At 43.7% G+C, this 24,586-nt stretch overlaps 1 protein-coding gene and 1 pseudogene across 1 annotated transcript in view; both read right to left on the reverse strand.

The window, feature by feature from the left end:
• Positions 1 to 24,586, reverse strand: part of KIAA2012 (KIAA2012 ortholog) — a 129,622-nt gene that overhangs the window by 20,247 nt on the left and 84,789 nt on the right. Inside the window, exon 15 of the mRNA XM_032754924.2 lies at positions 17,210 to 17,282. Coding sequence (XP_032610815.1) covers positions 17,210 to 17,282 — 73 coding nt within the window. The remainder of the gene's footprint in view (positions 1 to 17,209; positions 17,283 to 24,586) is intronic.
• LOC116809385 (proteasome subunit alpha type-2-like) lies at positions 653 to 11,382 on the reverse strand (annotated as a pseudogene).

Below are 24,586 nucleotides of genomic sequence, written 5' to 3' on the forward strand. Positions count from 1 at the left end.
CATCCAACTATCCTACCCCTAGGTATTTTACTCAAGATAAATGAAAGAAATGAAAGCACAAATCCATACAAAGACTTGTACACAGATGTTCATAGCAGTTTTATTTGTAATGGTCAAAACTGAAACAGCTCAAATGTCCATCAACAGATAAACAGATAAACTGGTGTATATATACAATACAATACAACTCAGCAGTAAAAGGGAATGAACTATCGATATGCCTGGCAATATGGATGAATCTCAAAATAATTATGTTGAGTGAAAGAAATCATACGGAAAAGTACATATGGCTGGCTGGGTGCGGTGGCTCATGCCTGTAACCTCAGCACTTTATGGGGGCTGAGGCAAGCAGATCATCTGAAGTTGGGAGTTCGAGACCAGCCTGACCAACACAGAGAAACCCCATCTCTAGTAAAAATACAAAATTAGCTGGGCATGGTGGTGCAAGCCTGTAATCCCAGCTACTTGGGAGGCTGAGGCAGAATGGCTTGAACCTGGGAGGTGGAGGTTGCAGTGAGCTGAGATGGCACCATTGCACTCCAGCCTGGGCAACAAGGATGAAACTGCATCTCAAAAAAAAAAAAGAAAAAAAAAAGAAAAAAAAAGTACATATGGTATGATTCCATTTACATAAAATTCTAGAAAATGCAAACTAATCTATAGTGACAGAAAGCACATCAGTGGTTGTCTGGGGATGAAGGAGGCTGGAATAGGGGAGGTATGAGGGTATGAGGAAACTTTTGGGAGTGATGAATATTGTATTTTGATTGTGGTGACGGTTTCATGGGAATTGTACAATTTGAAAAGGTCTTATTGTATGTCAATTATCCCTTGATAAAGCTGCTTTAAAAAAGTAGCAAGAGATATGTTAATACAAGGAAAGTGCCTAAACTAGTGCCAGCATACGGTAAAAACAAACAAGAACCAAAAAAATCTCACCATGCTCTCTCACTCTACCCATATACAACTACTGCAAATATTTTGGTGTATTTGCTTTCATGTATATATAATGAATATCATATTTCCATATACTTGCTTAGTGTATATTCAATTTTAATCTACTTTTATATTACAATTTTCCCATATAATTATTCTTAATTTTTTTTTTTTAAATTCTTAGAGACAGGGTCTCGCTCTGTTGCTCAGGGTGGAGTGCAGTGGCATGATCACAGCTCACTGTAACTTTGAACTCCTGGCCTCAAGGGACCTCCCACCTCAGCCTTCTGAATAGCTGAGGCTACAGGTGTACACCACCACACCCAGTTAATGTTTTAAAATTTTTCTTTTTGTAGAGACAGGGTCTTGTCATGTTGCTCAAGCAGGTCTCAAACTCTTGGCCTCAAGCAATTTTCCTGCCTCAACTTCCCAAAGTGTTGAGATGACAGGCATAAGCTGCCACGCCTGGCCTAAATGTTCTTAAAAATGACTTTAGGCTAGATGTGGTAGCTTATGTCTATAATCCCAGGACTTTGGGAGGCTGAGGCAGGCAGATTGCTTGAGCACAGGAGTTTGAGACCAGCCTGGGCAGCATGGTGAGACCCTGTCTCTACAAAAAATAGAAAAATCAGCTGGGCATGGTGGCATAAGCCTGTCATCCCAGCTACTCAGGGGGCTGAGGTGGGAGGATCGCTTGAGCTTGGGAGATCGAAGCTGCCGTGAGCTGTGATGGCACCACTGCACTCTAGCATGAAAGACAGAGTGGGACCCTGTCTCAAAAAAATTTTTTAATAGCAGCACAGTATGTTATCGTATGAATGTACCATAAGTGACTTAATCAAACATGTAATTTTAAAAATTCATATTGCTTCTATTTTTTATAACTATAAAGAACTTTGCATAGAATATCCTTGAAAGGAATTTTTATTTTGTTTTGTTTCTGAGACAGTTTCGCTCTGTCGCCCAGGCCGGAGTGCAGTGGTGCGATCTTGGCTCACCACAACCTCCACCTCCTGGGTTCAACCGATTCTCATCCCTCAGCCTCCTGAGCAGCGAGGATTACACGCCTGCACCACCATGCCCAGCTAATTTTTTTGTATTTTTAGTAGAGACTGAGTTTTGCTATGTTGGCCAGGCTGGTCTTAAACCCTGGCCTCAAGTGATCCACCCGCCTTGGCCTCCCAAAGTATTGGGATTACAGGTGTGAACCACAGCATCTGGCCAGGAATGTTTTGATTATTAAAAAACTTACTCTTTGTTCATATTTCTGATTAAAGGATGTACAGTCTATTTTTTGTGGGTTTAGCAGTTTATCAGGATTTATAAGTGTCATTTTAAAAACAGTTGATTTAAACCATGTAGAAATACGTATGCAAAAAGTCTGCAAAACAAAACATACTTTAAACACGTTTAAGTAGATAGATTATCTGAAATTCTGGATTTTTCAGTCACTTCATTGTTATGCAGCCAAGTAATTCTTTTTTTTTTTTTTTTTTTTTTGAGAAGGAGTTTCACTCTTGTTGCCCAGGCTGGAGTGCAATGGCCCCATCTCGGCTCACCGCAACCTCTGCCTCCTGGGTTCAAGTGATTCTCCTGCCTCAGCCTCCCGAGTAGCTGGGATTGTAGGCATGCACCACCACGTCCAGCTAATTTTGTATTTTTAATAGAGACGGGGTTTCTCCATGTTGGTCAGGCTGGTCTTGAACTCCGGACCTCAGGTGATCTGCCCACCTTAGCCTCCCAATGTGCTGGGATTACAGGCATGAGCCACCGCCCCCGGCCGGCAGCCAAGTAATTCTTAACTTCAGTTGGAGTAAGCCCCCTAAATCCAGCTTCGTTGAAGATTCCAACTTCTATGTTATCCTCTGTCATTTGGCCTTCAAAGCTTTCCTTTAGGGTTAAGATGGCTGTATGAATGGCATCTTCAAGTTCCAGATCTTCATTTTATCTTTTCTCAAGGGAAGTTTTCCCATTCACGTAGTTCTTTCCCATTGCTGTGGCTTTCCAGGCCAAGTAAGCTCCAGATGGATCTGACTGAAATAAATATGGTCGTCCCTCATTCCAACCACAAACAAGTAAAGAAACTCCAAATGGACGAACACCACCTGACTGAGTATATTCTTGCATCACAGAAGCTACTCTCTGTACTAGATGAGCTGTGGGAATGGGCACTTGGTACACAAGATAGTACTGCTGAGCTAGTTTCGAGCTCTGTGCACAAGCACTATGTAATCTGGGCCCATGCCACTGTACACCAAACCTATATGCTTGGTAATTGGTTCCACTTTGTCTACACTTCGCTCATCATACAGAATGAATTTCTGTTTTTTCTCGGTTGCTAATACCACACCATTTGCAGCTTTAATTCCCACTGACAGGGCTCCTCCAGCTATAGCAGCCAAAGCATATTCAATCCGGACAAGTTTATCAGATGGGCTGAATGTAGTCAGCAAAAAGCCGTACCGCGCTCCGCCATCTTTACCCGAAGAGTCAAAGCTCAAGGATGTACCGTTTTTAAGTCACAATGCCTACTGCCAAATTGTTCCCCAGAAAATTTGTACCAATTTGAATCAGATAGACACAGATGCTGGTCTAAGGGAGCTTACATTCCAGTGGGGAAGATGAATATTAAAACAAAACCAACCTCAAAACACAAAACTGTTCTTGATAGGAAGACTCTAATATTCAATTCGTGCCTTTCTCTCTGAGAAGTAGATTCTTGCATGAATTAATTTATTCCTCCTCAGTTTTATTTGAAGATGTTATACTTTTAAAGAAAGATTTGAAAAGAAAAAGTTCATCCATTATTCCATTGGCATCATTCCCTTAATACTACAGTTAATCTATTTTTCAATGTTATTTTGTGGTTTCCCCGCCCAAGAGCTTCTTTGCAACTTTGGTTTTCTTCTACTTCTACTCAGGTTCAGGGAGGTGTACACTGTCTCTCAAATCAACCTCCAGGCTTTAGAGGGGCACAAGATTGTTAACGTGCAAAGGTAGTTGAGGAATTGGAACGATTGACTGGGGCTGTACCTTGGAATTTATTTTGTCTTGGATAATATGTAACAATAACAGAGAGCAGAAGCTGATTAAAGTATCTTAGTGCCAAAGGGTAGTTCTGTGAGGGTTTCTTTCCTTAACATGACTGGCGCGAAAAAACTCTCACGGAAGACCTTCGCTGCTCTTCATAACTATTTTGAACTCTGGGACAGGGCATGAAAGAACCAGCAGAGGGCGTATTTGTATTGACCAAAAGCTGAGGTTGTACGTTGGTGAAACTTCCATTGTGATTAGAATTGAAACCTTCCCAGTTTTGGGATGTGGGCCATAGAAGGGTGATTTTGTTTTCTCTTAGTAAAATAACCTGATATTTAGGAAGTATTGGAACAAACGAAGTCAGTGCTTTGAATAACTTACAACTTTTAACTACTTTTTAAAAGTCTATAAAATATCTTAAGCATTCACAGTATAAGAAAAAATACTGTATACTCATCGCCTATGGATTTACCACTTAGTTTTGTAAAATTTTAACATTTTGCCATATTTGAGTCATGCATTTTTTTCTTTCTTTCTTTTTTTTTTTTTTTTTTTCCTGAGACGGAGTCTCACTCTGTTGCCCAGGATGGAGTGCAGTGGCACCATCTCAGCTCACTGCAACCTCCACCTCCTAGGTTCAAGCAATTCTCCTGCCTCAGCCTCCCAAGTAGCTGGGATTACAGGTGTGCGCCACCATGCTCAGCTTATTTTTGTATTTTTACTACAGACAGGGTTTCACCATGTTGGCCAGGCTGGGCTTGAACTCCTGACCTTGTGATCTGCCCGCCTTGGCCTCCCAAAGTGCTGGGATTACAGGCATGAGCCACTGTGCCCAGCCTGAGTCATGCATTTTCTAAAGAAATAAAACATTTAAGACACAGTCCAAGACTTCATTTATCACATGCTACTATGGTGTGAATGTTATCGTCTCCTTCAAAATTCATGTGTTGGAAACTCAATATTCAATGCAGCAGTGTTGGGAGGTGGGGCTTAATACAAAGTGTTTAGGTCATGGAGGGCTCCATCCTCATCAATGGATTAATGCTGCTATAAAAAGGGTTTGTGGGCTGGGCACAGCGATGCACACCTGTAGTCCCAGCTACTCGGGACGCTGAGGCCGTGGATAGTGTGAGCCCAGGAATTCAGGTTGAGCCTGGGCAACATAGAGAGACCCCATCTCTAAAAAAAGAAAAAGGGCTTGTGGGAATGAATTCCCTCTCTCTTGCCTTTTTGCCTCCCACCACGTGAGGACACAGTAAGAAACCTGCATCTTGATCTTGGGCTTCTCAGCCTCCAGAACTATGGGAGACTGTTCTGTTCTTCATAAATTACCCAATCTCAAGCATTCTGTTATAGCAACACAAAATGGATTAAGACACATATAATCCCATTTCCCTCTCCCTCCCAGAGGTAATCAGTCTCTTCAATTTGATATTTATCAGTCTTCATATATATTTTCATATCTGTATTACATATACATGCACATGTAAAAAATATATAGTATTATTTTACATATTAAAACTTTACATAAATGATATTATTTATGTAACTTTTTCAACTTGCCTTATTTTGCTTAATAAGGCAAAAAACCCTTAATAAGTCTTTTGGGATTAACCCATATTAATACATGTAATTTTATTTTCAGCTATCATACAGTATTCTGTTGTATAAATATATGACCATTTTAAAATCCACTTTACTGTTGGTGGCCATTTTGGTTATTTCCAATTGTTTATGATTATAAATAATGTTTCAATGAACCTTTTTAGGTGAGTCACTGTTCATACATACTTTCTCTAAAGGATACCTGGGAATGAACTTGTTGGGATGCAGGATATATGCATCTTCAATTTATTGAATATTTTCAAATTGCTCTAAATTACTAAAACTTTATATCTTCATTAATAGTGTTTATAGACTTTTAAACTTCTGCTGGTCTGATATATATGAAATGATATCTTTTTGTTTTAATTTGGATTTTCCTGATTAGTAGGGAGAACTTTTTTTTTCTCTATGGCCATTTATTTGAATTTCTTCTTCTGTTAGTTGCCTGTTCATATCATTTGCTCATTTTTCCATTTGATTGATTGTCTTTTTCTTTCCCTATTTGTAGAGGGAAGAAATGCTGCTGCATTTTGGTTACTAATGCTTTGTTGCTTATATGCATTGCAGGTATCTCTTTCTAATCTGCAATTTGGCTTTTAACTTTATGCTGTCTTGTTGAAAACTTCAAACTTTAATATAGTCAGATTCATTGGCCGGGCACAGTGGCTCACACCTGTAATCCCAGCACTTTGGGAGGCCAAGGCAGGCTGATCATTTGAGTTCAGGAATTTGAAACCAGCCTGGCCAACATGGTGAAACCCTGTCTCTACTAAAAATACAAAAATTAGCCGGGCCTGGTGGCGCACACCTGTAATCCCAGCTACTTGGAAGGCTGAGGCAGCAGAATCACTTGAACCCAGGGGACAGAGTTGCAGTGAGTCAAGATCATGCCATTGCACTTTCTGGGCGATACAGCGAGACTCCGTCTCAAAAAAAAAAAAAAAGATTTATCAATAATTTTCTTTATGGTTTGTGTTATGAATAATAGGTAAAAAGTTTTTTCCTTTCCCAAATTCATAAAGACATTCTGTTATATTTTCCTCTAAAAGTTAAATTTTGCTTTTTGACGTTAAGCTCCTGAATACACCTGATATTTTGTGAGGTAAGAATTTTAAAATTGCATAACCAGTTGTCTCAAAATTATATAGTGAATAATAGATCATCCTTTCTCCACTATTTCCCTTTATAATGCCATTGCCATATATCAAGTTTCCATATGTGGGCACATTTATTTCTGGATTCTCTATTCTCTTCTGTCTGTCTCTAAGCCAATAGCACACAGTTTTATTTTTTACAGCTTTAAAATAAGTTTTTATATTTGTCAGGGCAAACTTCCACTTTATTTTTCTTCAAAATTATACTGGCTAATGTCTTAGTCTGTTCAGGCTGCTATAACAAAATACCATAAACTGGGGAGCTTAGAAACAACAGAAATTTATTTCTTGTGGGTCTAGAGGATGGAAAGTTCAAGATCAAGGTGCTGAAACATTCAGTGTCTGGGGAAGTCTCACTTTCTGGTTCATGGAGGGCACCTTCTTTTGTGTCCTCATATGATAAAAGGGGCAAGACAGCTCTCTGAGGCCTCTTTTGTAAAGGCACTAATCTCATTTATGAGGGCTCTGCCCTCATGACTTAATCACCTTCCAGAGGCCCGACCTCCAAATACCTTTACATTGGTGATTAGGTTTCAGCATGTGAATTTTGGGGGAACACAAACATTCAGACCATGACAGCTATTTCTGGCTTTTCTATATGAATTTTAATATCAGCTAATCATGTTCTGCCAAAAATCCTGTTGGGGATTTTTAAAATTGAAATTGCACTGAATTTATAGACTGCCAAAAGGAAAAACCAAACCAAACCGGAATCTGATCAAGTCTCTAGATCCAAGTGTTAACTTACAGGACATGTGGAAGACAGAGAAACATGTTAAACTACACCATGAGGACGCAATCAGCAAAGTCTTGATTGAAACTCAACAAGACAAGTGACCCAATTTCCTACAAATACACTAAAAGGGGGAAAAAAAGAAATGGAAGAGAACTTATAAATTCAATGAGATTTAAAGGCCATATCAACCAATTGCAAACAGTTGGTTTGCAAATTCCAAAACAATTATAATAATTATGGGACAATTTGAACTTTGAAAACTGATTGAATATTCAATTATATTAAAGAATTATTTAAATTTTGGGTGTAATAATGGTATCATGATTATGTTAAAAGTCATTTCTAATCTTTGAGAGATATGTTCTCAAGTATATATGAATAAAATCATATGAGCCTAAAATTTGTTTCAAAATAACATGGGAGAGAGAAAGGAGTTGGAGATACAGGTGAGCAACGTTGGCCAAGAGATGGGTATATGGGATTCACTGTGCTGCTCTGTTCACTTCTGTGTATGTTTGCAGTTTTCCATAATAACAATTCCTTTTAAATTCTATTTTTAAATTGTGCTTTATGTTTTCAAACACTATTTTTTACACAATTGATTTCTGTGTATTGATCTGTATTTAGTAATCTTGCTGAATTCTTTTGTCTTTTCAAGTCTTGTCTGTAGAGTTCCTTGAATTTTCCATGTGACTAATAATACAGTCTGGAAATAATACCAGTGTCATTTTCCTCCTTCCTATCCTTTCATCTTTCCTTTCTTTGGTTTCTTTACCGTTCTGGCTAGCATTGCTAGTACCATGTTGAATAGAATCACTGACAGAGGACATCCTTGTCCTAGTCCTGTCTCTAAAGAGAATGCTTCTTGGCCAGGCGCAGTGCTGCATGCCTGTAATCCCAGCACTTTGGGAGGCCGAGGAGGGTGGCCTGGGGTCAGGAGTTCGAGACCAGCCTGACTAACACAGTGAAGCTCCATCTCTACTAAATACAAAAAATTAGCCAGGTGCGGTGGTGAGCAACTGTAATCCCAGCTACTTGGGAGGCTGAGGCAGGAGAATCGCTTGAACCAAGGAGGCAGAGGTTGCAGTGAGCTGAGATTGTGCCTTTGCACTCCAGTCTGGGTGACAAGAGCAAAACTGCGTCTCAAAAAAAAAAAAAAAAGAATGCTTCTCAAGTTCTACCATTCAAGTATTCCAGTGTGATGTTTACTATAGGTTTTTCCATGGATACTCTTTGTCAAAATCAAGAAGCCCTCTTCTATTCTTAGTCTGATAAGTTTTAATTGGGAATGGGTGAATTTTATTTTTTCCTTTTGCATCTATTGACATGACCCTAAGGCTTTTCCCCACTAACCTCTTAGTGTGGATTATAAACATATTTTCATATGTTAGACTCTCTTTGAATTCTTGTGATAAACCAAATTCAGTTGTGTGCATTGTTAATACTTTTAAAAATATAAGCTTAAGAATTTGATTGGTTAATAGTTTATTTAGGAGTTTTGTATGTTTGATCATAAGTGAGATTGGTCTATAATTTTCCTTTATTTATTTTTTTTTTGAGATGGAGTTTCGTTCTTGTTGCCCAGGCTGGAGTGCAATGGTGCTATCATGGCTCACCGCAACCTCTGCCTCCCGGGTTCAAGCGATTCTCCTGCCTCAGCCTCCTGAGTAGCTGGGATTACAGGCACGTGCCACCACGCCTGGCTGATTTTGTATTTTTAGTAGAGACAGGGTTTCTCCATGTTAGTCAGACTGGTCTCGAACTCCTGGCCTCAGGTGATCCGCTCACCTTGGCCTCCCAAAGTGCTGGGATTACAGGCGTGAGCGACCAGGCCCGGCCTATAATTTTCCTTTCTTATGTTGTCCTTATCTCTAGTTTTAGCTGCTTTTGGATGTTGACAGATTTAGGCCTCTTGTTAGAAATGAGCTTTTCTTCCTGGAAGGTGAAGAGAATTTTCAGAATCAAGGGATGACTGTTGTTCTCTGGGACTCTGGGAGACTTCCCTGGGGACTTCCTCAGTCTGGGCTGAGTAGGAGTAAACCAGAAACATTCCTAAGGGTGCGCCACTTCCCACTTCCTCCTCCTCCAACATGAAGGAGAACTCTAAAATACTTCCCAGAGGAAAAATAGAGCAGTACCAGAGTTAGGTCATCTAGGTGCTAAGGACTAGCAGAATATTTTGCACCTAATACTGCGGGCTGCACATAGCAGGGCCTGGCAGTGTGCTGTGCCGTGACTGTGCAGGCATCATAATGGGCAATGTGGGGAGCAAGGAGCCCCAGACCTTTGCATGGTGCCATCTTCCAGGCTGTAGATTCTGGTGAGTGGCACCACCAGGACTCCTGGGCACACACTTCTGGTCTCCCTGTTTTCTTCACAGTGTTAGGAGGAACTTCTCCCACACTGGCTACTCCTCACTTCTTTGCACAGGTCAGGGCATCATTACACTTGCTCCTTCTGGAGCTGTTTATTCCTGAAGCTGGAAACTGCCCAAGGAAAAGCCTTCACAATGAAACTGACCTGAACGGAACTGAACTGAACTAGATAACCACAAACACTGGGCAGACTCCAGTTACCCTGGTTTTAATAATTAGTTGTCATGCACGATTCTCTTGACTTGTAGGCCTCAGGTTTCTTCATCCATAATGTAAAAGAACTTCTAGATCACCTCCAAGATTCATGCTGGCTTAAAAAACATACTGCCATAATTTCGTGATGTTTCCCTGACTTTTTACTATTTCCTCTCAGAAACACATGGATGGCATCACAACTCAAAGATTCAGGGACCATGGAGTCATAGAAACCTGGGTTCATCTCTCAGCTTCTCCACTTACTGGCTGTGTGCCCCTTGGGCAAGTTACCTAACGTCTTTGAGCCTCATTTTCCTCATCTGTGGAATAGGGATAATGCACTTTACCTCATAAGGTTATAGTGAGGATAAAGTAAGTTCAAAGTACATAAAGCACCTAGCATTATGTCTTGCTTCATAGTAAATGCCAAAAATGGCCAGGCGCGGTGGCTCACGCCTGTAATCCCAAAAGTTTGGGAGGCCGAGGCGGGCGGATCACCTGAGGTCAGGAGTTCGAGACCAGCCTGACAAACATGGCGAAAACCCGTCTCTACTAAAAATACAAAAATTGGCAGGGCGTGGTGGCAGGCGCCTGTAATCCCAGCTACTCGGGAGGTTGAGGCGGCTGAATTGCTTGAACCTGGGAGGCGGAGGTTGCAGTGAGCCATCGCGCCATTGCACTCAAGCCTGGGCAACAGAACGAGACTCTGTCTCAAAAAAAAAAAAAAAAAAAAAAAAAAAAAAGTAAATGCCAAAAATTACTTCCCTTTTCTCCACCCCTAAGTGGAAAACTGGCCAAAATAAAACGGTATCAATTAAAAAGTCCAAATTGGGTGGCACTCCAGGGGTTTGCCTGCCTCCCTGCCTTCTCCCCAGGGACTATGCGTGCCTACTTTTCAGATGTTTAGACCTTCCAGCTCTGCCAGTCTCCATCTCGGGATGGAGTCCACAGGAGGCCCCAGCGTTAGAGACATCACAAGCCACCACAGAGAGGAAAAGAAAAGACGAAAGGAGGCGACACACCCGGAGAAGTGACCCTTCGGGGAGAGCCCGCCCGGGGTCTTGAGCTCACCAGCGAGGAGCTGCTTTTGTAAGGCCAGGACGACCTCGCGCAGCAGAGAGGCGCTAGGCAGAGGTCTCTCCGACGCTGCGGGGACCCGGAGCGGCGCTATTGAAGCCATAAACGCGGCAGGCCCCAAGAGAAGCTGCTCCCTGCGCGCCTGCTGCGGGGCCCCTGCGCCGGGAGGCGCAGATGCGGCACTGCTGGGCCACTTTGGCCTCTCTCCCCGATTGGCGACACCTTTTTTTCCCTTTAAAAAAACTGCTTGAAGAATCTTTTCATTCATATTTCTCTAGTTGGGGTGTGTGTGTGTGTGTGTGTGCGCGCGCGTGCATGTGTGTCTGTGTATATGTGTCTGTGTGTGTCTATGTATGAATGTGTGTGTGTATATGTCTGTGTGTGTGTGTGTGTGTGTGTGTGTAGTATTTCTTTAAATCTCTATTTCCCCGGACCTTGCTGTTTTCTCCCCTGGGGGGCAAACCCTCTCTTTGATAGCTGTTAACATCCAGCATTAATCTATGCAGACAGCCTGGGGAGGTCAGCCTCAATGTTGCCCAGCTCTGCGACCAAGGATGTGGTACTTAAACCACTTTGTGCCTCAATTGTCTCATCTGACAAATAGGGATATCAAGGCCTGCTTCTTTACAGTATTAGTATAAAAGTTAAATGAGGCACTTTACAGAAAATGCATAGCCTGGTGCCTGGCACACAGGGAGTATGAACTGCTGCCTTCTCTTGATGTCTTCATCACAAATGGGTGAATGCAGTCCAGGTTCGTAAATGACTTCCTTCATGTCAGCCGTTACCTCCTTCAGGAAGCCCTATCTGATTTCTCTCTATCTGAATCAGATTTCTGCCCTGGTCTGGATCAGTTGTCCTTCCTGTATTCTCTTAGAGCACTGATCACACTCCACTCACTGGAGCTGTCTGCACACATATCTGTTTCCTCCACCAAAGCGGGAGCTGCAGTAAGGAGTGTGTTTTATCCAACCACGAAGGCTATGAAACTTAGTAGGGATCAGCAAGTGTATGCTGAGTGAATAATGGAAGCTTCCATTCATGCAGTCGGTGGTTAAAGACTTAAGACGGCCTGAACCTGGAGGCTGAACCACGGAGCTATCTCAGTGGTAGCACTGTGGATTCTGCTTTTCCCCTTAACAGACACAGTTCCAATGTCATTGAATCACAGAAAGTGAGAAACAGAGATTGGAAGGTCAATTTTGTTATTTTCAGATCAGGAAGTGGAAGCCTCCAGAGGCCCAGAGGTTTATGGCGTCCTCGCGCCATGCAGGAGAACTGTGGCAAAGCAGTGCTCCTATCTTGACCCACTGAGCTCTCACTCACTTGTTGCTGCACTGAGCCAGCCCTCACAAATGGCACAGGGATGGCCTCCTCCCAGGCTGTCACCTGAGGGAGGCTGGGTGGTAGCAGAGATTTATGTAGGACACAGTGAAGGTGGCAGACCGGCCTTCCCCAGAAGTGGGGGTGGGAGATGGGCTTGGGAAGGAGGCCCGGCCCCAGTCCTGGATCTGCAGCCTACCACTGTGCAAGCCTGAGCGACTCATAGATGGCCAGAGCATGAGAATGGGATGGGGCCCTAGAGATGATCCATCCCGACCTCCTTGGTTGATGGGAAAGGAGACCAAGGCCCAGAGAAGCAATCTGCCCTTCCCTAAACTACAGACTTAATCAAAGGCACAGCTGGTAAAGGAATCCACGTCTTTTGAATCTGAAACCCAGTTTCCTCGATGAATAGATTCCAGTGTTTCCCAGACATCAATGGGCATATAAATCATTTGAGGACCTTGTTATAACACAGGCAGGTCTGGGGTGAGACCCCAGATTCTCTTTTCTCATAAGCTTCCAGGTGCTAGCTAGAACAGGTCTAGATAGGTAGTTCTTACAAAAATCTCTGGTCTAGACTGCACTATGATGAAAGGACTTGGTACACTAGCCACGAATTAGACCAGCCTTATCAGGTTAATGAGGGCATTGGCTGCTGGGACACTGACTGAGAAGCTGAGAGAGCCAGTGTCCTCCTTCCCCATCAGCATTAGTCACCCGTTGCCTGTTGGCTGCTTCTGGGTCTATGGTGAAGATGCAGGTTCTGGCTGGCGGCTGTAGGTTCCTTGACTGCACCCTAGTTAGAGGGCTGTGACCTTAGTAACCCTGGGAGGCACTGTTTCCTCACAGGGAACATCATGCCTGCAGTTGAAGTCTTCACTGTGAGGCCTTGAGGGTAGGAAACTTGGTTTTGTCATCTTTGAATCCCTTGAATACTCAGCATATTCATTCATTCATACATTTGACTCATTCATTCATTTAGGAAACATTTACCAGGCCTGAATAAGGCATGATCCTTGCTTTCAAGCAGCTCACATAACACATGGGGCTATAGGTGGTACTTAGTAGCCACCCAATAAGCATTTGTGCAATTGAATTAGACTTCATGGGTCCCAGGGACCCCCCGCCTGCCAGCTCAGACTTTTCCATCAGAGCGGAATAACCCTTCCATCTCGTTTGAAGTCACTTTACTTTGGCTTTGTTACAATAGTTGTACCAACATCCTATCTACTACACATCCGTCGCTTGATTAAGGCAATAGGGCTCTGGGCCTCCTTTTTTTGACAGAACAGAAATGATGGAAATGGCTTATTGGTTTCTGAGAGTTTCCACAATACCTGCCTTTCGTCCCCACCCCCACATTGTTCCAGGCTGCTCCTTAAGGACCCCCTGCACCTCATGCAGGGTTCCCCAAATCTCTCACTCCTCCTAAGACTCTTAAAGCAGTTCTGTCATGTCCCAAGGAGTTATGTCACAGTAACTTCACTGAATGCAGAGGCTGGAAGGCTGCTTCATTCATTTTGGGTCTGCTGCCCACACCTGGACTTAAGCAGAGGACTACATGCATCCCCCAAAAGCAACCCCCAATACCCCTTCTGCCACCGAGACTGGGATAGTAAAGAAATCATTATGTTATTACCTTAGAATACGGCTCTCCTGACAAGGAGCAAATTGTGGCTCCTATTAAAGTTTTTTAAAAAGTAGATGAATATCCCTTCTTGAGCACTTTGTGATGGTACTTTTCTTTTCTTTTCTACGGGTCTCCTGTCGCCAGGTGAGTGCAGTGGGTTCATGAAGTCGGCCTCCGGTTCACCCATTGCCTCAGCCTCTCCCGTAGTGGGATACAGGCCGCCACCAGCCCGGTAATTTTTTTGTTTTTTAGTAGGAGGGTTTCATGTGGCTCACTTCCTGTGTGATCCCCCGCCTCGGCCTCCCAAAGTGTGGTTACAACTGACCAGGCCCGCCTTTTTTTTTTCGCTCTTATTGCCTAGGCTGGAGTGCAGTGGCGCCATCTCGGCTCACTGCAACCTCTGCCTCCCGGTTTCAAGTGATTCTCCTGCCTCAGCCTCCCGAGTAGCTGGGACTACAGGCACGTGCCACCACGCCTGGCTAATTTTTGTATTTTTAGTAGAAATGGGGTTTCACCACGATGGCCAGGATGGTCTCGATCTCTTGACCTTGTGATCCACCCGCCTCAGCCTCCCAAAGTGCTGGGATTACAGGTGTGAGCCACTGTGCCTGGCCCTATGATGGGTACTTTTCTAAGCACATTACATAGTTAACTCTTCTTTGTCACAACCACCCCATGAGATAAGTACTGTTAATATCCCCATTTTACAGAGGAAGAAAAAAGATGCCCAGAGAAGTTCAGTAACTTACTCAAGGCCACACAGCTAGTAAATGGTGGAGCTAGAACTTGAACCCTGGGAATCAGACTACATAATCAGTGCTCTTGATCACAATGATGCTGCCTAAACAGTGCCTGCCAACCAATTCCTTCCCCACTACCTATTATTATTATTATTTTATTTTCTTAGAGACAGGGTCTTGCTCTGTCATCCAGGCTGGAGTGCAGCGGTGCAGTCGCAACTCACTGCAGCCTTGAACTCCTGGGCGCTAGGGATCCCCCTGCCTCAGCCTCCTGAGTAGCTAGGGCTGTAGGCCCTCACTACCATGCCTGGCTAATTAAAAAAATTTTTTTAGAGGCTGAGATGCAGGGCATGGGGAAGGGTCTTGCTATACTGCCCAGGTTGGTCTCCAACAACTCCTGGTCTGAAGTGATCCTCCTGCCTCCCAAAGTGCTGGGGTTGGAACCACGAGTGACTGTGTCCAGTATTCCTTCCTACTGTTTTTAAAAGAACAGGTTAAACTGAGTTGCTGCCAAATTCAGGGAAACACATACTGGAAACAAGGCCCAGGGCAGTGATTCAAAACTGTGGTTGCTGGTCTACCAGCATCAGAATCACCTGAGAACTTACTAAAAATGCAAATCGTCCGGCCTTAGCCCAGATCTAGTGAATCAGAAACTCTGAGGGCGGGGCCTAGAAATCTTTAGTTTAACAAGACTTACAGGTGATTCTGATGCACATTGAAGTTTGAGAACCATTGGCCTAGGAAATAAAGAAGAATTGAAATAAGAATTAAAATTTTATTCTTTCCTTGGATTTTGGACAGGGGTAGAGGAGTGCAAAGGTTTTGTTTTTTTTTTTTTGAGATGGAGTCTCGCTCTGTCGCCCAGGCTGGAGTGCAGTGGTGCGATCTCGGCTCACTGCAAGCTCCACCTCCCGGGTTCACGCCATTCTCCTGCCTCAGCCTCCCAAGTAGCTGGGACTACAGGCGCCTGCCACCGTACCCGGCTAATTTTTTGTATTTTTTAGTAGAGACGGGGTTTCATCATGTTAGCCAGGATGGTCTCAATCTCCTGACCTCGTGATCCACCCCCCATCAGCCTCCGAAAGTGGAAAGTTTTGTATTTAAAGCCAGAGCAATTTTTCAAAGCCACTTTGATTTGGAGGTTGCTGATTTGACCTGTCTTGTGGAAACTTGAAGTGTTCTCACCAAGTCTAAGACTCATGATATTCTCACTCTGGAGTGATGGGACTACATGCATGTGCCACCATGTCCAGCAATTTTTAAAATTTTTTGTAGAGACAGGATCTTGCTGTGTTGCCTAGTCTGGTCTCAGACTCCTGACCTCAAGTGATCCTCCTGCCAAAATGTTGGGATTACAGGCGTGAGCCACTGTGTCTGGCTGAAAATTGATCCTTAAATAGTTACAAAAAATTCCTTGGCACTCCCTCTTCTTTTTTCTTCAAATACTTGAAATCCTTTCTGAACATTAGTGTTTATCATTCAGGACAGGAAAATGCCTTCTTTAATTTTCTGTGGTGATATTTCATTGCATTAAACATGGTCTGAATAGCCTTTATGCAATCCAGCTGGTGCCTGCTCTTCCGTCATGAGACAGGAAATCTGTTTTGACTGACTTGGTCATTGCTTAGGTTTGGCCATGTTTTGTGCTGCCTAAAACCTCCATCACACTTGGCCAAGCCCTTGGAGCCCTGTCAGTGTTTACATTCTGCATGTGTGATTCATGATATGGCAGATCTGAAGACTGGAGCATGTTTCCCTGTCTAGTGTCACTCTGCCTTGAAAATGGAGGTGGTAAGAGCTCATGTGAACAGAAATCTGCTTAGAAGCTTAACCAAACCCAGGATCAGGCTACCATAATATATTGTTGTCTGATATCCCCAAAACAACAAGCTCTTGTAAAGTTAGTATAAAAATTAATTACTTTTGATTGGATGTCAACTGAAGGACATGGTAAAAGATATAAACAGAAAAAGATCAAGTTAAGGGTGAAATCCAAAATCTGTGACTTTACACAATTTTCTTTTCTTTTTTGAGACGGAGTTTCACTGTTGTTGCCCAGGCTGGAGTGCAGTGGCGCGATTTCAGCTCACCACAACCTCCGCCTCCCAGGTTCAAGTGATTCTCCTGCCTCAGCCTCCCGAGTAGCTGGGATTATAGGCGTGTGCCACCACGCCCAGCTAATTTTGTATTTTTAGTACACATGGGGTTTCACCATGTTGGTCAAGCTGGCCTCAAACTCCTGACCTCAGGTGATCCACCTGCCTTGGCCTCACAAAGTGCTGGGATTACAGGCGTGAGCCACCGTGCCTGGCCTCCCATTAACATCTTTAAACAGTGCAAAGTTCATCTGACAGTTATGGCTGTAAGATTATAAAGCCCCACCCAGTGGTCTCTACCTTGGCCGTCGTGATGAGTTTCTCTGAGGGGTCTCCCTGCTTCTTCCTGATAGTCCAGTGCATTTCCGCTTTCCTATTGGGTTAACACACAACAAAGAATACATTAGACACAATAAACGCAAACACTTTAAACACTTCTGTGATCCCACGACCTTTGGTAAAAGGGAATCCAGTTTTCTTTTTTTTTTTTTTTTTTGAGACAGAGTCTGGCTCTGTCCCCCAGGCTGGAGTGCAGTGGCGCAATCTCGGCTCACTGCAAGCTCCGCCTCCCGGGTTCACGCCATTCTCCTGCCTCAGCCTCTCCGAGTAGCTGGGACTACAGGCGCCCGCCACCACGCCTGGCTAATTTTTTGTATTTTTAGTAGAGACGGGGTTTCACCGTGGTCTCGATCTCCTGACCTCGTGATTCACCCACCTCGGCCTCCCAAAGTGCTGGGATTACAAGCGTGAGCCACCGCGCCCGGCCCGGGAATCCAGTTTTCTTAGTGGTTTCTTCTCCTTCTTCGTCAACTTGTTTTTACTTAAGTCTCCAGGAAGGCTGCTACTAGTGTTAAACAGGCTTAAAGAGCCAGGCAGGGCTGGGCATAATAATATGCACCTGTAGTCTCAGCTACTTGGGAGGCTGAGATGGGAGAATTGTTTAAAGCAGGAGTTCCCAGGAGTTTGAGTCCAGCCTGGGCGACATAGCAAGACTCTGGACCTTGTCTCTTAAAAAAAAAAAAAAAAAAGCCAGGGCCAGGCAGGCTTGGCAGCAGCAGCATTGAGCACTGTTACTTCCTGGTTGTACTTATTTTCATGGGGTCTTATCCCATTCATGTGTGCAGTGCTGAATGCCTAACGCATGTAGGAGTTTACTGGGGGAAGGCGAGAAGGATGTCATGACAGAGGCCAACTAGCAGAAGGAAGCAGGGCACCTCCAGGACTTGAGGGAGGACTAGTGTGACTACAGCAGAGACTGAGAGAACTGTGCAGGGTTGGGAGGAGTCAGACCCCCATGGCCTTGAAGGCAGGTTGAGGGTCTTTATCTTGAGAACAAATGGAAAGCATTCAGGATTTAAAGCAGGGGAGCCAAAGGGTCAGACAGGCCTTTTGTGGCATCCTCAGGATTACCACGGATTTGGTTTCTTATCACATTTGATCCCTTCTTCCTTCTTTCCTTGAGTCATACAAGCTGATTGCAATCCCTCCTCCCAGAAATCTCCGTAACTGTGGTTACCAATCCTGGCTACACATTAGAATTATTTGAGAAGTTTTAGGAAACATGATTCCCAGGACCTAACTCCAAATAATAATAGTCATACAGCTGGAGTTGGGGCATTTTAATGGGTGAGTCTGATATGCAGCGAGGACTGAGAATCGTGCTCTTCTCTAGAGTGTTGGAAGAGCAGCTCCTCAGTGCCAAAGTAACATGGCAGGTAGAGGTGGCGACCCAAGTAAGCCCCGTGTGTCTGATGAGGCCAGATCTGGGCCTTTGTCACCTGGATCCCTGCTCAACCCACAGCTTCATCTCGGTGCTAGAGCTGGAATCTGGCATGAAGGGTCCTGGACGTCTCTCCGGGTTTACCCTCATTCTGTAGTGACAGTCACCTTTCCACTTTGTTATCAAAGCCGCATCCTGCTTTGAGAAGAGACAACTAATTATCTGCTATTTTGGCACTCTCTTTAATTCCCCTCTGACTTCCCTCACTTGGTGGCTTTTTACCTTGTATGTTTGTTTCTCACTTGTTAGCTTAGTGTTTGTAGCTGATGATATATACTGACATAAAAAAGCTAACACAGTTAAATAATTTTCTTACTTTTGGGTTTCTTATTTTGGAGACAAAGTCAATTTGGCCTGGTACAGTAAAAAAAAAAAAAAAAAAAAAAAAAAAAATTCTTGAATAAATGGAAAGGAGTAAGAGGCTAAGTTAGAAGAACAGAAAAGATAAACTTAAAAAAAAAAATCCCTGGTTATAAAGCCTTTTAATCTAACAAGAAACTGTATTGAAAGGGAGAGTCAAACTTCCTCTTTTGGAAGAATTTTAATGCCAAGAAGGATCAAACTTCAGTCTCAACAACATGCAGCCATGAGCCTTCAGGGGCAAGGAATATCTTCTCATTTCACAAAGTGGGAGAGGGAGATAGAGAAACTCGGATTTGGAAAAATATTTTCATGTGAGTCTTTGTTAGAAAAAGAAATAGTCTTAATTTGAAAGTCTGTCAATTCAATTGTATGTTGCTTAGAAAAGTGTCAAAAGAATTATCTTTTTTTAGATATAAGAATACACATGTGGCCAGGTGTGGTGGCTCACACCTGTAATCCCAGCACTTTGAGAGGCCGAGGTGGGCAGATCACGAGGTCAGGAGCTCGAGACCAGCCTGGCCAACACGATCAAACCCTGTCTCTACTAAAAATACAAAAATTAGCCAGGCGTGGTGGCATGCACCTGCAATTCCCAGCTACTCAGGAGGCTGAGGCAGGAGAATTGCTTGAACCCAGGAGGTGGAGGTTGCAGTTAGCTGAGATCACACCACTGCACTCCAGCCTGGGAGACACAGCAAGACTTCATCTTGAAAAAAAAAAAAAAAAAAGAATATACATGTGAAATAAGTTCTATCTATAACTTCTATCTAAAGTCATTCATTCACTGCAACAGATTGGAAACAGCCTAAATGTCCCATCAATTGAGGACTAGTTAAATAAATTATTATTAGCTTATGCAATGGAATATGATGCAACCATTAAAAAGCACAAGTATCTCTTTTTTTTTTTTTTGAGATGGAGTCTCGCTCTGTTGCCAGGCTGGAGTGCAGTGGCACGATCTCAGCTCACTGCAACCTCCGCCTCCCGGGTTCAAGCGATTCTCTTGCCTCAGCCTCCCAAGTCGCTGGGACTGCAGGTGCCCGCCACCACGCCCAGCTAATTCTTGTATTTTTGGTAGAGATGGGTTTTCACTGCATTAGCCAATATGGTCTCGAGCTCTTGACCTGGTGATCCACCCGTCTCGGCCTCCCAGAGTGCTGGGATTACAGGCGTGAGCCACTGTGCCCGGCCTACAAGCATCTCTTTATGAATTAACGTAGAACTGCAAGATGTAGTAATTAAAAAAAAAAAAGACTCTGCGCCAAGTGTGGTGGCTCACACCTATAATCCCAGCATTTTAGGAGGCCCAGGTGGGTGGATCACCTGAGGTCAGGAGTTCGAGACCAGCCTGGCTAACATGGTGAAATCCTGTCTCTACTAAAAATACAAAAATTAGCCAGGTGTGATGGTGGGTGCCTGTAGTCCCAGCTACTCGGGAAGCTGAGGCAGGAGAATCGCTTGAACCCAGGAGATGGAAGTTGCAGTGAGCCGAGATCACGTCACTGCACTCCAGCCTGGATGACAGAGTGAGACTCCATCTAAAAAACAAAGAAGCAAACAAACAAAAAGACTCTCAACAATGTGTATAATATGCTAAAATTTGCATATAATATCTATCTGTGTATGTAGCTGTCCGTATTTGCTTATATATATGCATTATACATTCCAGGAAGGGGACACAGGAAACTAGCAACTCCAGTTGTTCAAGGGAAGGGAGCTGAGCAGCTGGAGGGCACACTGTTTTCTACTTAAATTTGAAAAAAAACCTTCTGAGTATATTTCAGATTCAAAATTTGAATTAAAGAAGCTAAACCTAAATAAAATGTGATGTCACTTTTAGTCTGAGTTACAAATGCATGATTAAAACAGAGTGATGGAAACAGGTAGTAATACTTGGTGAGTGAGCAAAACAGATGGAGGGACTGCAAATTCAAATCTCAGTTTTGTTATTTTGGCCAGGTTGTTTGCTCTTCCTCTGTTCACTCAGCTAATGAACATTTATTGAGTGTCTGCTGTGTGCCAGGTACTGAGATAGGCACTGGGGGCACAAAGATGAAAGATGTATTCGTAGGATGCTCACTGACTTGTGGGGAAATGACAAGTCAGTTTGCAATGCAGCGTGATAAATGTTGTGGCAGATTTTGACAGGTTTCTGCAGGGCCTCATGGGAGGTGAAGCTAAATTAGGCTGGGAAGTTTGTTTACCGGCAGACACAGTGCTAAATCTTGCAGTGAAGGGAAGGTAGAACAATTCCAAGCAGAGGAAGCAGTATGTGGTGGTTAGGGGATAGTTTGGTGCGGGGGCAGTGTGTGGACAGTGTAAATTAGACAAAGGCCAGATCTTGCATGTTACAGTTTGGAGTTTAAGAAAAATTGCACATGTTATATTTTCCTATTTGCAAAATAAATACATCTTTGATGCTTGGAATTTAACCAGAGGGCCAATGGGGACACAGTAAAGAATTTCAAGCAAACCAGTGATAAGACTGAGCTGTATTTAGAGCATTGGCAGCAGTGTGGTATTATAAGATTGGGGGAGGAGGAAGAGTCACGAACACTTTGTGAACACAAACTACAGCATTGAAACCAGCATGTGAGAGGCGCTTTCTCCGGTGGCTGAGGTACAGGTCCTGCAGTCAGGCTGTCTGCACTCAAGTCCTAACTCCTACACTTGATGTCTTACAGACCATAGGAGTTACTTAACCCCTGAGCCTCAGTTTCTTCAACTGGAAACCGACGGATGCTGGACAAGTGATCTTAGGTTATCTTTTCCTTGGAAAACCTTCCAGCCGTCCTGCCCTCCACTCTCATGCACAGTCCCCTGCTGGGCATGTTACTTTTAGGACCACAGCAGGCTTTCTTAGGGAGCTGCTGGGAGGATGGAGGAGCATGGGCTGCAGGAGTCTGAAGTGTGGCCTCCAGCCTGTCTTGAGCCAGCTGCATGACCTATTGTAGAACCTCAGCTTCTACACCTGTGAAATGGGAGTAATAATAAATAATTGTAGAGTTCTCAAAAGGCTTAACCAGGAAGAGACACTTGGAAATTCCAAGTAACATACCATGTGATATATGAATATAAATGACTAATTTCAATACATTCTTAATGATGGAAGAAAATCAGGATCTCATTCGAAAGTTTCAACTTCAAGGTAGTACAACTTTTCCTGTGTAACAGAAAAGTCCCCTATGTTGTCTTTGTTAAAGACCTTATGATTTTGGCCGGGCGCGGTGGCTCAGGCCTGTAATCCCAGCACTTTGGGAGGCCGAGGTGGGCGGATCACGAGGTCAGGAGATCGAGACCATCCTGGCTAACATGGTAAAACCCCATCTGTACTAAAAATACAAAAAATCAGCTGGGCATGGTGGTGGGCGCCTGTAGTCCCAGCTACTCGGGAGGCTGAGGCAGGAGAATGGCGTGAACCTGGGAGGCAGAGCTTGCAATGAGCCGAGATCGCGCCACTGCACTCTAGCCTGGGTAACAGAGCGAGACTCCATCTCAAAAAAAAAAAAAAAAAAAAGACCTTATGAAAAATCATAAAGTATCTTGTGTTATTAAGATAAAAAAGATTAATATATAATATCAAATCTCTGCTCCCTTCTTGGATTCTGCAGCTAGAACAAAGAAGTACAACTAGGTACACAGGAACAGAACTGACAGACCTCATAGATCTCTGATATTGTGGGGTTTTTTGGCTTTGAATCCTAGCTCCCTCTGCTGCCAGCCATGTGACTGATCATCGCTGAGCCTCGGTTTCCTCATCTGCACAGTGGGGATCAGCACAATTACTGGGAAGGGTGACGGGAAGATTACACAAGGCTCAATATGTGAGGGGCCTGGCCCTCAGCAGGGATCAGTGAATGTTCCTTTCTCCTTTATGAATTGAGTCCTTTACAGATGTGAACATTCTTTCAAAACTATTAGTTCATGTAATTCTTGCTTCACTGTTGAGAGGCAGGTATGGAGTTCCCAGTATTATTATTATTTTTTTGAGACAGACTTTTGTTCTTGTTGCCCAGGCTGGAGTGCAGTTGTGCGATCTCAGTTCACTGCAACCTCTGCCTCCTGGGTTCAAGAGATTCTCTTGTCTCAGCCCCCTGAGTAGCTGGGACTACAGGCACATGCTACCATGCCCGGCTAATTTTTTGTATTTTTAGTAGAGATGGGGTTTCACCATGTTGGCCAGGCTGGTCTTGAACCACCTGAGGTGGTGATCCACCCGCCTCGGCCTCCCAAAGTGCTGGGATTACAGGTGGGAGCCACCATGCCCTGTCAGGTCCCAGTATTATTATCTCTGTTTTATTAAAGAGAAAATGGAGTCTCAGAAGCATCACAAGGTCACTTAGTATCAGAGTGTCAGAGAAGTACCCACTGCCCCACCCAGGGCTTCCCAACTACTAGTCTGACACTTTAATATTGATAATATTACACTTAATTCCGTTTTTTTTGGAAATAGAACACACTCATAAATATTTTTTCCTGGGAACATTATTCAAGTGTCCTGGAACCATTAAATCTTGAGACCAGCTCGTGATCCCTCTACAACTTTCCTGCCAAGTGGTCATCAAGGCACGTTTAAATGACTGTGGAGACCAGAACTTATCTCCTAAGGCACCCTGCTCCATCTTTGGATGATGTCCTAAGCCAAGCATTATTTTCCTGTTGTATGTGAAATCCACAGGGTTTGGGGCAGGCCCCTTCTGCTTGGTGGGATGCATGTACATCTGCCCACATAAGTAATGCTTGGGACTGGTCTCGAAACAGGTGGGGCAGCTCTAACTCCAGGCATGGCTGACTCTTGTCTGTATTCAGGCCAATTCCTCTACCTTGCATTTGAGGGCACTATATGCTAACTGTGTGGGAACTGCGAGGTGGAAGCTTATTTCTCATTCTTCAGATGTTCTGGGCGTAGCATACACATCCTTTGATATCAGTGTGGAGTATAAGGATATTCAATTTGATATCTAGCATTAATAGGCACTATTGCTATTTTCTTCCCTACTACCATGACCTAACCCTGATAATTTAAAAAGTCCCTGAAAAAAACCTCTATCCTTATTCATTCATCAATTACCTTTTTGAAAAAACACAAATCGAGTTTTTAAAAACATGGTTCAAAAAATTTTTTTTTCTTTTTTGGTTTAGAAAATAGGCTGATCTCAGCTGGGTGCAGTGGCTCACGCTTGTAATCCCAGCACTTTGGGAGACTGAGGCAGGTGGATCACCTGAGGTCAGGAGTTTGAGACCAGCCTGGCCAACATGGTGAAACCCCATCTCTACTAAAAATACAAAAAATTAGCCGGGCGTGATGGTGGGCACTTGAAATCCCAGCTACTTGGGAGGCTGAGGCAGGAGAATCGCTTGAACCCGAGAGGTGGAGGTTGCAGTGAGCTGAGATCGCGGCACTGCACTCCAGCCTGGGCAACAAGGGTGAAACCCTGTCTCAAAAAAAAAAAAAAAAGAAAAAAAGAAAAAGAAAAGAAAAAGAAAGAAAGAAAACAGGCTGGTCTCAAACTCCTGGTCTCAAGGGATCCTCC

Source organism: Hylobates moloch, unplaced genomic scaffold (genome assembly GCF_009828535.3).
Source record: "Hylobates moloch isolate HMO894 unplaced genomic scaffold, HMol_V3 SCAFFOLD_1, whole genome shotgun sequence".
NCBI classification, from domain to species: Eukaryota; Metazoa; Chordata; class Mammalia; order Primates; family Hylobatidae; genus Hylobates; species Hylobates moloch.